The sequence below is a fragment of the Mastigoproctus giganteus genome, chromosome 7 (assembly GCF_048544385.1).
Source record: "Mastigoproctus giganteus isolate SK-2022 chromosome 7, ASM4854438v1, whole genome shotgun sequence".
NCBI classification, from domain to species: Eukaryota; Metazoa; Arthropoda; class Arachnida; order Uropygi; family Thelyphonidae; genus Mastigoproctus; species Mastigoproctus giganteus.
In genome coordinates, this window is record NC_143581.1 from 154,814,924 (window position 1) to 154,831,239 (window position 16,316).

General features: G+C 36.5%; 1 protein-coding gene across 1 annotated transcript in view; it reads right to left on the reverse strand.

Moving 5' to 3' along the window:
* The window catches only part of LOC150083272 (sodium channel protein para-like), a 1,345,866-nt gene that overhangs the window by 82,600 nt on the left and 1,246,950 nt on the right, over positions 1-16,316 (reverse strand). The window contains exon 30 of the mRNA XM_090377950.1: positions 7,207-7,344. Within this exon, the coding sequence (XP_090234076.1) occupies positions 7,207-7,344 (138 nt within the window). The remainder of the gene's footprint in view (positions 1-7,206; positions 7,345-16,316) is intronic.

Genomic DNA, 16,316 nt, shown 5'->3' on the forward strand with positions numbered 1-16,316 from the left:
CAATGTAGTAGCTAGTGCAGTCACAGCAAGAGATAGTATTAGTATTAGTAACGGCCGCATGGTGCAAGAAAGCCTATGGCTTATGCTGCACCAGCCAAAAAAAAAAAAAAAAAAAATCCGAACAAAACAATGATAAAAACAAAAAATAAATAAATAAATAAAATAAATAACTAAATAATAATAATTAATAAATAAAAAAAAAAATGCGGTAGACCAATCCGCTTTGCAGTAGGGTGGGAACAGGTGTTTTTACTTTAGAGATGAGGGATCATAATTTTCTGCCTGGGAGTTGTATGCACTTTATCCCATGTGATTTTAAGATTCTACAGACCTGTTGTGATAGGTTTGGGTAGTATGGGATAAAGGCACTCGTGGCTGAGTCATCACCTTGGATGTTTCTGTTGGTCGCTATGCAGTCGCATGCCTATAGGTCACACCTGTAAAGAGTATTGATGGGATAGCCACACCTCGCAAGATCCGCCTTGACTTTAGCGATTTTGGTGCGCCTCTCATTTACAGAGCTAGAATGTGTCCAGGCACGAGTTAGTAAGGTTCGTGCAGTGGCAAGAAGATGGCTATGTGCGTGTGCTGACCGGAAGTTGATAAATTGGCCAGCACACATAGGTTTATGATGGACTGTTATCTTCAAGCACGTGCCCTCGCACCGGACAAGGGTGTCTAAGTATGGTATGGTGTTGTCCGACTCTAGCTCGATTGTGAATTTTATGAAAGGTGACAGAGAATCGAGGTGGTCTAAGATTCGGTCACCTGAATTTCTGGGGATAACTACGAACACATTGTCCACATAGCGACACCAAAAGGCAATGGGATCTGGTACATTTGTAAATGCACGACCCTCTAATTCCTCCATCGTGATGTTTGCCATGGCCGAATTAACCGGGGAACCCATGGCTGTGCCGTATAGTTGTTGGTAAATGGAGTTGTTAAACATGATTGCACCGCTTGTTAAGCACAGTCTGAGGGCGGTGGAGATATCGCCTGGTGTTAGTTTGGTTCTGCTGCCAATAGTTTTGTCACTATCTAAGAGTTGTTTTGCACATGTGATGGCAAGTTCTACTGGGATGGAAGTAAAAAGTGAAACTACATCAAACGATGCCATAACTTGATCTTGTGAGATGGATATGGCACGGATACTTTCTCTGAACTCACTACTGTTGGAGACGGTGTTGGTGGTCTTGCCTACTAGGGGAGAAAGGAGTCTCGAGACAAACTTAGTGGTTGTCAAGTCCACCCTATCACCGAAACAACGATCCTGTTCATTGACAAACGCTGGCCACGTCCACATACATCACAGCCACAGGCTTCAACATCCAACAATTAGCAGTACACGCCTCCATTCTAACTGTCATTTCATTTCAACTGAAGAAGGTTAACTAAACAACAGAAAGCTTTTATTTGTATGTATCTAATCTAATATATGTATACAGTAAACCCCCGCTATTCACGGGGGTTGCGTTTCTGAGGAATGCCGCGAATACCGAAAACGCAAATACTGAGTTATGGCACCCATAGTAATAAAGGGGTTCCATTCCAAAGTACGAAATATATAAGAAAAACTAGTCTAAAATTTTGTCTATGTATGCATTATATGTGCCTTCATAATATGACTATGTACACAGACAGTACATTGTAAAATGCAAGCATATGACATTGACATGAAAATAAGAAACAATTTAATATTAAATGTAATATTTATAGAAATTTCAAACAAATCTTTCAAACCAGCGCCTTTGCTAGCTAAAAAACTTATCCTGCCAATGCTATCACCAGTTTCGCTAAAGTGTTGATAAAGGGGTTTTGCCTTTTCACGAATGATGAGTGAACTTAACGGAATTTTATTATGAGTTCCGTCTTCTATCCACAGATTTAAAGCCTTTTCCATTTTTTCTAATTTAACTTCGAGTTACAGAGCAAATTTTTGAAGCAATTAGCGCTTTTTCACGGACACTACGGCGGATTTTTTCTTCCGATTTCTTGATTGATCGTACCGTTGACTCATTGATTTTATAATGTTTTGCCACTGAGGAGACACTTTCACCATTAGAAATTTTATCTAATAACTCAATTGTATTCGCTAATGTCATCACCTTCTTTGATCTTTTCACATTTCCCTTGTTATTCGTAGCCATATTTTTGTACGGGTTAGAAAGAATTTGTCCATAATAAAGTCACTTTCTTCTATTAACACACTAGAAAAAGCCTGTTTTACACTGAAAAATGGTAGATTTATCACTTTTAAGCATATCAATTTATAAATCGATAAATTTATTCAATTTATAAGCATATAAATTAAAAGGATTAGCGAGAAACATCCACGCTTGCGATTTTGTCACCCCTCCCCCCCACCCACTGAGCGCTTTTTTACCGGGAAAGATAATTTTAGCCACGCCCATGTTTTTTATGGCGGAAAATGTTCACGGCGCTTTAATATTCACATTTTTTTTAGGTTTCATTTTATATTAAATCAGCGACCTCGAATATGCGAAACCACGAATACAGATACCGCGAATAGCGGGGGTTTACTGTATTTCCTATTATTAAACCTGTCACAATCTATATTTTTGTATCTGTTTCGCTCTGAGCAACTGTAATTTAATAATAATAATGAATCCAGAGTGCACAGGCCTCTTTAATCATAAGTCTGTAATTACTCATGGTATCTTTTGATCCCCTTTTGTGAATTGGAGATACATTTTCACATCCCCAGTTCATAGAGACCTCTCCTGAATCCAATAATGCTTTCCTACTTATGGCTAACAGTTGCCTTACCTTCTTTGCTGCCTCCCTTAATATAATTGGACAGATCTCATCCACCCCACGTGCCTTTTTTATATGTAGCTTCAGAAATTTCTCTTTCACTTTCTTCTCAGTTATCACAAAATTTTTAGCTCCCTGTTATTTTTACTAAACCTTAAGTTTGTATCACTAGATTTTGCCTGATTTTGCTGAACCAATAACTTTCTTAATGTGATTCCTTCCTATACAATGTGTGGTTATTAAATAACAAGACTATGCATGCAGCTACTACACATCAAGTGCCACCTGTGAAACAAAAGCCACAGCAGTTGACCTTGAACCGTCCCCTATTTCTGCCAAATCACGTTCCAACAAGCTCATTTGCTTTGCAGTGAGACAGATTTTCATTACCTTGTGTTTTTGTAGTTTGCAAACAGACAAAAATGACAGACAAAAGAATCAAATAATGAATCAATCTCAGATTTTTAACAAAAATAAAGAAAACACCAACTGAAAGTTATGAGTTCTTATGTAAAGTTTATAGAGAAGATACTATGTCAAGCGCTTGTGTATTTGAAATGCATAAAATATTTTTAGAAGAAAGAATGTGGAACATGGTGAATGATCAGGCTGACCAGTATCCACAAAAACTGATGAACATGTGGACTGGGTAAGGACACTGATTAGAAATGATAATCATGTAAGCATTAGAATTCAATATGGACAAAGAAACAGACGAATTAACTGAAAATTTAGGCACAAGAAAAGTGTGTGCCAAGATGGTGCCAGAAATTTTTAATGAACATCAAAGAATGAGAAAACTCCAAGTTTGTGAAGATATTTTGGAAAAAAATTGAAGAATCTGAGTACTGTAATTATTTATGATGAAAGTTGGCTGTTCCAATATGACCTAGAAATTAAAAGACAGTCAATGCAATGGAAGGCAAAACAGTCCCTCACACAAAAAAAGGGGCAAGGATGCTAAAATCAAAAATGAAAACCATGCTTCTTGTAGTAGTAGTGGCACATGATGCAAGAAAGCAAGTGTAGGAGCTTATGCAGCATCAGCCAAAAAAAAAAAAAAAAAAAAATCACACCATTCCCTCCAAATGCCTGTCCAGTTCCTCCTTAAATTTATTTAACCTATCAACTTCTACAACGACAGATGGAAGTTTGTTCCAGCAATTAACCACCCGCTGGCTAAAGGCAAATTTCCGCACATCTATTCTACATCTGTCCTTTCTTAATTTGAACTTATGTCCCCGTAGGTTGGTAATCTGAACAAGTGGAAGGATCCCATCAGAATTCAGCGTGCTCAACCCATTCAAGGCCTTATAGACCTCAATCAGATCACCGCGCAGGTGCCTAGTCTCCAGCCACTGCAATTTGCAGAACTTAAGCCTCTCTTGGTAAGAGAATACCTTCATTCCCCTCAGCAATCGTGTTGCTCTTCTCTGTACACGCTCAAGCAAATCTACATCCTTCCTTGTTTTCTTTAATGTTAGAGAAATCATTATAGCTGAATAGGTCCCACTAAATCAGACTGTCAATCAAACATACTACATTGCAGTTCAGATGAGGCTGCATGACAATATTCAAAGGAAGAGACCTGAATTGTGGAAGGATATTTGAATGCTCTATCAAGACAATGCTCCAGTACATGATGTGCTCTTTGTTTGCCAGTTTCTGGCCAAAGAACAAATCCCTGTGTGTGAACATGCACTCTGCTTTCTAGACTAAGCTCCTTGTTACTTTTTTTCCCCTCTTCCCTAAACTGAAAAGTGCACTTGAGGGAACCCATTTTCAGTCCACTTAAGACAAGACATCAGAAAAAAACAATCAATGTTAAAAGGGCTTACAGACGATAACTTCCAGAAATATTTCTGTGCTTGAAAGAAATGTATGGAAGTGTGTGCAAGCCGAAGGCAATTATTTTGATGGGTACTTGTAAGATATAAAATATTTTATTATATTTATTTTATTGCATTTAATAGCCATGCTTCATATCTATTTGTTTGTCTATATTCTACTGCATAAAAAAACTTTAAACTGATATGATATATGATTAAAAGACATTGATTTTACAGTTTTTTTTTTTAAATCTTATATGCTCATTAAGGATTGCTAATGTCTGTGACTGTACTTAATAAAACTTGAAGTCATGAATATTACATTAAGGTAATCAAATAACCCCATTTGTGTTTGTTGTTATATTCAGTTCTTTTATGTCACAAACCTTAGAAAATCTACAGTGGCAGACAAAAAACTGCATCACTTTAAAAAAAGTAACATTTGTAGTGAAACGTATAAGATATTGTTTGATTACAGTCATTTTGTTTGTTGCAAAGCAAAGGTATTGCATCACACAGCAATTGCAAGGTATTGCATCAGCTGTTTCTATAAATATGGTGGTGGAAGGGTATACATGCTCATTAGTATCCTGTTTTGCAGAGGTGTAAGCATGGCTCCATATGTTTAGTTGACACCAAAGAAAAAAAAAAGTGTAGCTGTTGCACTGTCCAAGGAAGGGTTTTCTACACATGCTACCACTGATAAAATAAGCTGCCACCAGTCAACAGTATCACTGGTGCTAAAATTAAAGTGTGAAACCGGTGATGTGAAGAGAATACCTGGATCAGGCCGTAAGAGAGGACTATGCCTTCCCAAGATTGATATATTTGAAACAGATATGCCTTCATAATTGCCATGCTAGTGCTCCTGATCTAAAACTGGACTTTGAGATGGCCTCTAGTGTTGAAACAAGTGCACGAACTATCCAAAGATAGCTTTTGGAATGTGGTCTGCATGCCTATTGGCCCAAGAAGAAGCCTTTGTTGACCCAACAAATGAGGAAGAAGTGACTTGGGCTAAAATGCATGTTTCATGGACAAAAGGTCAATGGGACGTCATCTTTTCTGATGAATTGAAATTCAGCCTGCATAGTTTGGATGGGAAGCGATATGTCAGGATACAAAAATTGGAGGTTTACCATCCTGACTGCATAACACCAACTGTAAAGTTCCCCGCCGGTCAGATGGTCTGGGGATGCATAATAAGCAAAGGTTGTTATTTGGTTTTTAGGAGCATTAGCAACTAAGGCCATATTGCTCCGGGGATATGCGGTGGTCATTCCCTGACCTTTCCGCATCCTCCGTATTTGGTGGTCATGGGCTCGAACCCCGGTCTAATCAAGAAGCATGTGCTACGCACTGCTGCTCCTGCCCACCTGGCTAACAAGCAAAGGAGTGGGGTGAATTAAGTTTATTAACGGAACAGTGAATGCAGAAACCTACACTGCTATCTTGGAGTGGAGGAGTGCCTGAAACCCATTATTAGGGATCACCACACAGACATCCAAAACTGCATTTTTAAACAGGACTCAGCACCTTGCCACACAGCAAAATTGGTAAGTTTTATGCTATTTAGATATAATGAGTTTATCTTCTTGTCTCACAAGGCTAAAAACATACTTACACCAATGTTTTCCCTCGTTTTTCTTTCTTAAGGTGCAGTCATACCTCAGAAATGCTGGCATTACAGTATTGGACTGGCCTACAACAGTCCAGATTTGAACCATGTTTAAAATTGCTGGTACATAATGTCATCTAAAATAGCTCGGAAGAAGCCAACAAGTAAGATTCAGCTGCAGGAGAGCATTGTAAGGGTGTGGTACCACAAAAGTGGGCAACTGTACATCCAGAAGTTGATTGACTCTATGCCAGATTGTTGCAAGGCTGTAATTTCAGCTCGAGGAGGAACAACAAAAATATCGAGGAATTATTTTGCTGATTTACAGTACATAATACTATTAAGTTAACTTGTCATTTCAGTTTGTACACGTAAATGCAATAAAATGTATGTTTGGTTGTCATGATTGCCATTTGCATGATTTCTCATATTTCCATTAATTACACACATATTTTACCCTTTGGAAGATATTTATGGCAATTAGGTATATAAAGTGGAGTCTTTTTATTGGATTTCATTCATAGAGATATATATTCCATCTAACAAATGCATTTCGAACATTTTTGCAACCCACAATGCAGCACAAAAAAGCATTATTTGCAAAATTCACAAAAAGTGATGCAGTTTTTTTATTAGTAATTGCATCACAAGTGATGCAGTTACTAATAAAAGTTGTGGTGGTGCTAAGAGAGTATTACTAACTTCTTTGCCATGTTTCTTCCCATTAAGTATTTAATTATGTCAGCTGGCAATTATGTGATATGCTAACTGAGATTGGTATTGGAAACATGGTGGAAGGAAGTAAAGCTTATATAGCCTCAGCCTTTAAATGAAAAAAATTACCCATTTCATTTGCTTATTCCTTTTAATAATTTGACCAATTCTTCCTGAGCAACATATCTGTTTTAAGTATTATACACAAACCTGATAATGAATTTATTATTAAAAATGATTAACATAGTATAAAATTAAGATACTTATCTTCCTCTTCTGCTCATTAAAATTGTCAATGATGACACCGATAAACAGATTTAAGGTGAAGAAGGAACCAAAAATTATAAAGAAGACAAAGTACAGGTACATATATAGATTCACCTCATCTTCCGGCTGTTCATCTTTCTGAAAGCAGTTACAAGATGTAAGAATCCAAACTGAATTTTATACAAGAAATAGAAGTAATATTTCATAAAGAGAGGGAGAACAAAGTAGAAATTTATTTATCACAGACATTATTATATGTTTTAAGATAACTAAGAAAAAAGACAGTTTACAGATCAGCTAGGGGTAGGGCTTCCTTTGGCCAAAACACTTGCCATCAAATTATGTGATGTGCTAATGAGACAGTTTTTAATTGGGAAAAGTGATGCTGGTCATATGGACAAGTTACACAGATGTCTTTTCAGTTTATTCTTCAGCAGTTCTATTGTGCTCAGATGGATATTCTGAGAAAGCTACCTTATCAGTCTCAATTCTCCTCAAATCAAGCTGTTACACACAGCTTTGGAGCAGGAAGCATTGTATCCGTAAGCTCTTGTGCCATAAAACTGCATTACTTTTGGAAGGATAATATTCTTGAGGCTATCACAATGCTCAGCATTCTAGTTTTTTTAAGAGTGCCAAAAATGTAAAAAAAAACAAAAAAAAACTACTGGCTCAACATCACATCATGATAAAGGGGCGCCTCCGTAGCCAGGTGGGAAGGAGCAGCAGTGCATAGCACATGCTTCTTGATTAGACCGGGGTTCGAGCCCGTCACCACCAAATACGGAGGATGTGGAAAGGTCAGGGAATGACCACCGCATATCCCGGAGCAATATGGCCTTAGTTGCTAATGCTCCTAAAAACCAAATAACTAACTAACTAACTAAATGATAAAGGGGGCACAAACTACCAGACTGCCACCACTCTGCCACTTCTGCAGCTGGAACACTGCAATCCTTTTTTAAATGTGTTCTTCATTAAGTGCCACAATCAAGTTCTTCCATTTGATCGAAGGGTATATCAGTATATATCAAGATTTTTTATACTGGAGAGTTCTTTTCCATTCCTCTAACCATGATATCATAGTTCATTAATTTTTTTAAGTGACAGCTTATCAATTTCATTGGTTGTTTTGGGAGTTAAAAATGTCAATTACTTTGATTGCGGTGCACTAATTCATATGGTATGCTAGCCCATATGATCTCTATTATGAATTATACACCTGTACAAGTGTACATGTTCACAAGCTAATATGCATGCTATGTGGGCTGAAAAACCAGAATAACTCACTGGAAAAAGCTTACTTCCTCCAAACGAGATCTAATAATAGCTCCAATTGAAGAGGCCTTTAACCTGGTGGTATGATGGGTTGCCTGACAGGCAATCTTTGAAAATAATATTCCTGTGTTAAATATTAATCAATGATTAAATATATGAAAATTTTTCTACTTTCCTTCTGAAAAGTCAAAATTTTATTGCAGTAGTTTCTGATGTGATTTCCTTATGGTTATTGTAAAGAAATTGTGTGAGAACCTATCAGGTGACCTGCCACTGTTTCTGCAACTATTTGGCATTTTGCTCGAAGAGCAGCGTTGGTACTGGGCAAGCATTAACACTGTGTTTGTTTATAGTTTCAGATTACTTATTTTATTTCTCCAACAATTTCAATAAACATCTATGGTTTACTCTAGCTGTTTTTGAAAGCTTTATTATTGTTTTCACTTTATAAAGACAGGAAAATGAAACCTCATACACTGCACAAAACAAGATATGTAGCATCATATTCCACGCACTGCAAAGCGTGCTGAATTTGAAAGAAATTTTTGGTATAACCTTGAAAATGGAAGTAACTAATAGTTTTGAATATATATATATAATATGATTTTTTTAAAATTTTTAATAGTACAGGGTAGTTTACAAGTAAGGAAAATATTTTGAATAACAATTGATATAAATATGTATGAATTATTTGAAAAATAGTTTATAATCTTTTTTTTTTTATTGTTTCAGAAAATTTTAACATAGTAAAAGAACCATGAGCACCGGCAGGATATTTTGAAAGGTGGGGTAAAAAAAAAAAAAAAAAAAACTACAGTAGAACTTCGATTATATGAACCGTCAATTATCCAAACCACCCCCCCCCCCACAAATAAAAAATTACAGTATCTTCTTTTAGTGCACTGGTTGTTATGCTGAAATATTAATCCTGCTGCTCAATGCATTCATTTCCGATTATTTATTTGAAGATATATGCAGTATAGCATAGAAATAGTCTTCATTTGTCATTAAAGGAGTTAAAAATCAAACTTTAACTATTGTGAGGACCCAGGATAGTCTCCCATGACCTTGTTGCATTATTGTGTGTTGTACCATTGTCAGTTGTGAAGGTGGGAGTATGGTGGGGGGATTAGCTTTTACTCAGTCTTCTGCAAGCCACTGCCGTGTGAGGCTGCCGAAGAGATGGTCACACATGTGCAAGATTTGAATGAAGACATAGGTGAGATTGTAACTTTATTTCAAGGGATTTCCAGGTTTTCTGAGTGTGGGCAAGATGATGCAGAGGCATGGTTAAACAAGGATGCTGAGGATCCTGGTTATCCATATTTTAACTGAAGAAGAAATTGTTCCATTAATCCAGGATGAAGAATGTACTGACTTTAACCAAGGTGATTCTGATGACGAAGAAGAGGGAGTGGGCCCGCTCGCACAGAGGCCTTCACTGGCTAGAAATTGCAATGGCATGGGGTGAGTAACTGTCTGAGTGCAGTTGTACGGAGATATTGTTATTAAAGAGAATGAGAGATTTCACTGCGAAAATAAGACAATATCGCATGGTTCAAAGAAAAATTCAAGACTACATATTTTAAAAAATATGTTATCTTGAGTTTTTATCCATATTAACCGTTGAACAAAATGCAGGCTGAACAACCTTCCCAAGATTCATTATACTCTTATTTATGTGCAATTGCTTGTGTTTATTTCTGCTTATGTAAAAAAAAAAGTGATTTATAGTTGAAACCACATAAAACAATTAGGTAAGTTCAAAATAAATGTGATATATAATATACATTGTTTCTTCAGAATGTTTTTGTTATTATTTACAAACCATTTCCTAAATCAATTATTTTTTTATAACACTTCATATTTCAAAATACAATAACAATAATTTAATTGTAGGCCTAAATACACTTTGTTTCGTATAAACTGGGTATTCTCATGTATGTTTGATTATCCAAACTATTTGATTAACCGAACCAACCTTGGTCCCAGTTAGTTCGGGTAATCGACGTTCTGCTGTATTACATTAGGGTCACCCAGTAAGTTATTACATATACCCATGTGTATTGTGTCTGTAAATTGCATGTGTTCTCTGGTCAATATTATTATTATTGGCCATATGGTGTAAGGAAGCCTGAGGTTTATGCTGCACCAGCTAAAAAAAATTCCCGAGTTACCCTGAGAGAGAGAGAGAGAGAGAGAGAGAGAGAGAGAGAGAGAGAGAGAGAGAGAGAGAGAGAAAGAGATTGAAGTAGAAAGGAATCATCAATAAAGAGAAGAATGATGATATCCATCTCAGGACCCTGTGCCAAGCCCATACTCACCAGATGTGAGATATGCCTGTTTTGCTGGATGGAAAAACCTGTTTCTAGGGTAAAAACCTTGCTATCTATGCCTGAGACTGACTAACTCAACCATGGGTGAAAAAAGCCCATAAAAGTTCCTCGTGTCATCGATGGGATTGAAACCTGGACCTTTTCCACTCAGTGTGGAGAGGATGGTGATGATACTACTGTGCTACCGTGTGTAGACTGAAGGCAGTGCATGAGGAGATAAATGTTTGTTCAACAAATTTTCGAATACATGAGATATCTTAATTAAGTCAAGTTTGACTGAGTTACGTGTACAGCCAAGCTAACGTTTCATGATCAGTGGGAGAAAGTACTGTGCAGACTGTGTGCGCATTCAGGCAGAGTGAAAAATAAAAGGCGTGAAATTTCATTATTGGCAATGAAGATTTTATGAAGCGACTATATCAAACTATATTCACAGAGAAGCCCAGAAGATTGCAATTTTTATTTAAAGATAATCATGAAAATTAACGGGGTCTAATTCTGTTTTGCAAGAGTTATTTTAATTTTGTTCTTGATTTGATAAATTATTTGAATTGATATTTATGTTTTTTTTGTACACGAGGAATTTGCATTGTTTTAATGTTTCAATAAATTAATGAGAATATTAAAAATTGTTTATTACTCTGACATCCAAAGGTGGTGCATTTGCATCACCTTGCACCATGCTTCTGGCACCCATGCTTACAATGAAGGAGAGAATTGAAATTGTAAAGTGGCATGCAAAATATGAAAATGGTGCAGAAGTTACATGCCAGTTCAAGAAGATTTTTATACATAAAGCACATACAATAAAGACCACAAAGCAAATTGGCAAGAAGTTTGATGAAGTGGAAACAGCACACAAGCTACCAAAACCTGGCAGACTTTGTATCTCGGAGGCATCACCCAATTTTGAATTTTTGAGAGAACATCAAGAGAAGTCTGATAAAAATCTCAAAAGAAAGCGAAGTTTGTAACTTAAAATAACTAAAACAAACTTAAAAAGAATCATAAAGGAACTTAAATACAAGGTTTGTCATCCACTGTTGCAACAAATGTTTAATGAGGATGACCTAGATGGAATACTGGAATTTGCCAAACAGTTTTTGGCAATGAGTGTCACAAACCCAGACATCATTGATAATGTTTTATGGACTGATGAAGCCACATTTAAACTAAATGGAACTGTTAATTGCCATGACTCTGTTTATTACTCTTTTAACAAGCACAATTTAATCTTTAACCAGGATTTAAGTGGCTGGAATTCTGAGCTGGAATTTGGACAGGTGGTGTTCTTGGACCTTTTGTTTGAGGGAACTGTGACAGGAGAAAGCTACCTAAGACTTGTAAAAACAAAATCATTCCATTAATGCAGTTCAAAATCAGTTTTAAGTGTTGCTATTTTTATGAGGGATTGAGTACCAGCTTACTACACAAAAATTGTCAGCAAATACTTAGACAAAAAGTTATCAGGTTAGTGGATTGGACGATGTTGTTTCATTGAATGGCCATCATGTTCCTCTGATTTAACACCCTGTAATCACTTCTTGTGGGAATTCTTAAAGGATAAAGTATTTAGTCCCAAGTATTTGAAGCTTCATAACGTGTGATACTGTACGTACAAATTTACACACTGGCCAACAAAAAAAAAAAACATTTTTTTCACTCCTTGTTAAAATTCAGGGTGATTCTTGTAGAATTTATGTTACTGAAATCAAATATACCAACCATATTGCTGTAACACCCAAGGGAGAAGGGATTAAAGTCAAATCTGTTAAATATAGTACTAAATATTGAACAATGGATCTATTAACCATATTCTATTTACAAAAATCTTTATCTGATAAAGAAAACATTTATTTTGTAATTTTTTGCCTTTTATAATTGTCCACCGGCATCTCTCGTAGGAGATTCCAACAGTAGTCTGCCAACATATTCGGACTTCATTTTCCCTGGTATCTTTTTTCCATTTGAGAATTTTCTTGGCAAAACCTTTCACCATGTTCATTGGAGGCTGCCCAATTTTTCACGAAAAAAGTCTAAATGAGAATGTTGGAAATGAAGCTTTAACATGTTGTATCTCAACTCTCTGTATGCTAAAATTAGCTCATCCAGAATTTCACCATAATTTTGTGATTTCTCATTGCCTAAAATAGAGTTCCAGAAGATGTTTTCGAATGAACTCCAGTCCCTTATTTCTGTAGCATTTAATTTTTTTAATGAATTCCTCATCTTGGAATAGCAGTTTGATTTGAGGACCCACAAAAATTGCCTCTTTTATCTTGGCCTCACTGATTCAAGGAAACTTTTGCCTCAAACTGGAGGAAAATCCTCCTCTTCCTCTTTTGTCCATTGCTTTCATAGATATTTTTTTTTATCTGTGAAAGCGATGTACAAAAAATTTGGTGGATGTAGGATATCCACCAAAAGAGGATGTGTTACATTTTTCTGGCCAGATTTCTGAATAGTTGGCCATTTTTTTACCCATAGTGGCAATTCTTCACTCGCTGTCTCACTCACATAAAAAGCGGCAATATTCAGCGTATCCACCTTACAACCTAGTCGACAAAGCTACCACTTTTAAGCATGCACAGATATTCCATTTGTATTCTTGATAACATATTTTTTTGCAAAAGAACCTGTATGCTCTTGTACGTTTCTTTCATGTGAAGTGCATGGGCCAGTGGTATACATGGATGCTTATTTCCATTATGGAGTAAAACTCCTTTGAAACTAACCTTGGATGAATCAATGAAAAGCCTCCACTACTCCCAGATGTACTCCAGATGTAACTCTTTCATTAATTCCTGGACATTGTTAAAATAAACCAAAGCACCATCCATGGAGTAATAGGTCGTTATGTTAGATTGCCTCTTCCTATAAAAAGACGCCTTTTCAAGAAGGCTCCACTGCTGAAGCTGTGATCCTAGTAATTGAGCCTTGGTTTTGGAGAGGTCCAAACCTCTGACCAAATCGATCAATTCTGCCTGAGTGATTAGATGCAACTTTGCAGTATCAAGAGTTGAAAAGTCTGGATCTGTACTTGTTCTGGGTTCTGCATCTTCTGGAGCCTCCTTTTCCCATCTTGAATCAGAGTCAAGTCCATAAGTTTCTGGTGGCTTTGGCACTATATCATCGTGAGGAAACTGGCCTTAGAGCAGAAGGTATGTTGGGATACTCACTACTTTATGCTTGAATTTCCCAGAAAAACCAGAAATATTGGTCATGCAAAAATAGCAATCATTTATGTGGTCTTGAGGTTCCTGATGTATCATCAGAATAGCAAAAGGCATCAATTTATGACTACCTCTAAGCCAGCCTGTTAAAGTCCTTGAACACAAGCTTTGGAGCCTATACTTTATCTTAATCTCTAACCTTACATCCAAAATGGAGTTCATAGTCTTTTCTCACAAGTTGTGACAGTGGCTTGTGCTGTGATTTTAATACCACTTCTCCACAAACATAGCAAAAGCTATTAGGCCTATTTCGGCAAGGACAACATATTTCATGTTTGGTTGAGGTTGTTGTTGTTGTTATTTAGTTTTTAGGAGCATTAGCAACTTAGGCCATATTGCTCCTGGATATGCGGTGGTCATTCTCTGACCTTTCTGCATCCTCCATATTTGGTGGTGACGGGCTCAAACCCCAGTCTAATCAAGAACTGCTGCTCCTTCCCACCTGGCTACGGAGATGCCTCGGTTGAGGTATGCGCACATAAGAACACATTTAAAAAAATTATAGATTTTTATTTCTAATTTGGTCACTGATCTTATGAAATTATGGAGAGATCAAGATCTGCCTCTGAAGACGAAACTGAGAATCATTGATTTGATAATTTTTCAAGTTGTTACTTATGAATGTGAAGAATGGAATCTGAAGAGTTGACAGAAAGAAAATTGAGATACTTGAAATGGGGTGTTACAGGAGAACACTAGATACTTCTTACCTTGATCAAAGAACAAATGAGTGAGCATTGAATAAAACTGGCATGCCTAAAATTCTTCTTCATAGCATCAACAGAAAAAATCTCAATTTTTTGGACACACACAAGGAGGGAAAACTTTCTGTTGAAGAGGAAGACCCGCAACTAGGTGGAAGGATGGGATCAGTGACCTTCTGGGCATGAGAGTTCGCAATGCCACTCATAGAGTACAAGATCGATGCAGTTAGAGGAATTTGTTGGTGGCCACAACAGCTCCTCAGGGAGCTATGTGACTGGAAGAAGAAGATTTCTAATTTAAACACAGTTCACGATTTACACTAATGCATACAACACTTGTTTACAAACGCTAATTCACTAAACCACTTGTTCATCACTCACTCTCTGAAACTGCTTGCTTGATGTGGAACCGACTCATATGTACCAGTAGAGAAGTTTAGAAGACTCACAATGTTTCTGATGAACTTCATCAGAGGTTCTAGAACCAACATTCCAGAAATACTTGACCTTTTTTTTCACATGTAACAATATTCCAGAACATTCTGGAACATTCTCTAATGTTGCAGAAAGCTTCCAAATGCTCTAGAAATCTGTTGAATGCTCTAGAAATCTCCTGAATGTTCTAGAAAAAAAATAAATAGATAAAATAGATGAAAAGATGATTAAATCAATTATAGGTCTTGGTTTTTAGTCATTAACCTATGATATTTGAAAACTGAGCATGATGAGAATTTTTAAAACACATATCTGTGTTTTTGAACGTATTTCCTAAGAGAATCTGAAATTATTTCAGGGAGGAGATTGATGCCAACCCATGTTATTCTGTCTAAAACGATTATTCAGTTAAAAGATTAAATGATTATTAAAGGAATTAAATGATTATTCAACTAAAAGTGATTATTTTGTCTAAAAATATTAAAATACTAAATAATAAAAGCTGATAGCCATTTTACAACATCATCATTTCACTTGTCAGGTATACCTTGTCTATTTCACCTATCCTTTTTACAAAATGTATTTCCTGTTTCCTTGAGAGTAGAATCGTCAAGAATAATTATTTCATGTGGAAACTAACACATTCTGCTGTGGAGGATTTCATTCAGTCATGTGTAGTCTCCAGCATTATGCTGGGTGGTAAAGTCCCTGATTGATCCCTTTTTTAATTTCTTTGAGGACATCAACCCTCTCTCTCAAGCCCACACATAAGCCCATGAGAACACTGACTGAATTGGTTTAAGCTTCTCTTACTTTGTGAAATGAAAGCACACAGAGACATCCGCTTTGGCTGTATCGTGTTCCACTAGAGATAATACAGTGAAAAGATGGCAAGAAGCAGAACACTGCATTTATAGCTTTGATTTGCAAGAGAACTGCTATCAACAGTTTTCTCTCCCAAATGAAAATGTTCTGGCTATTTTGAGCTTTTTGCTTTGCTGCTCTTGTTTGAGGCAATTCTAGATTAAATTTCATTTAAAATTACTGCACAAACTAAAAGATAGGAGTGTAACAATGCAAAGCAATTTGCTATGCAGTATGTACTAAGCTATTATGTTTTTAAA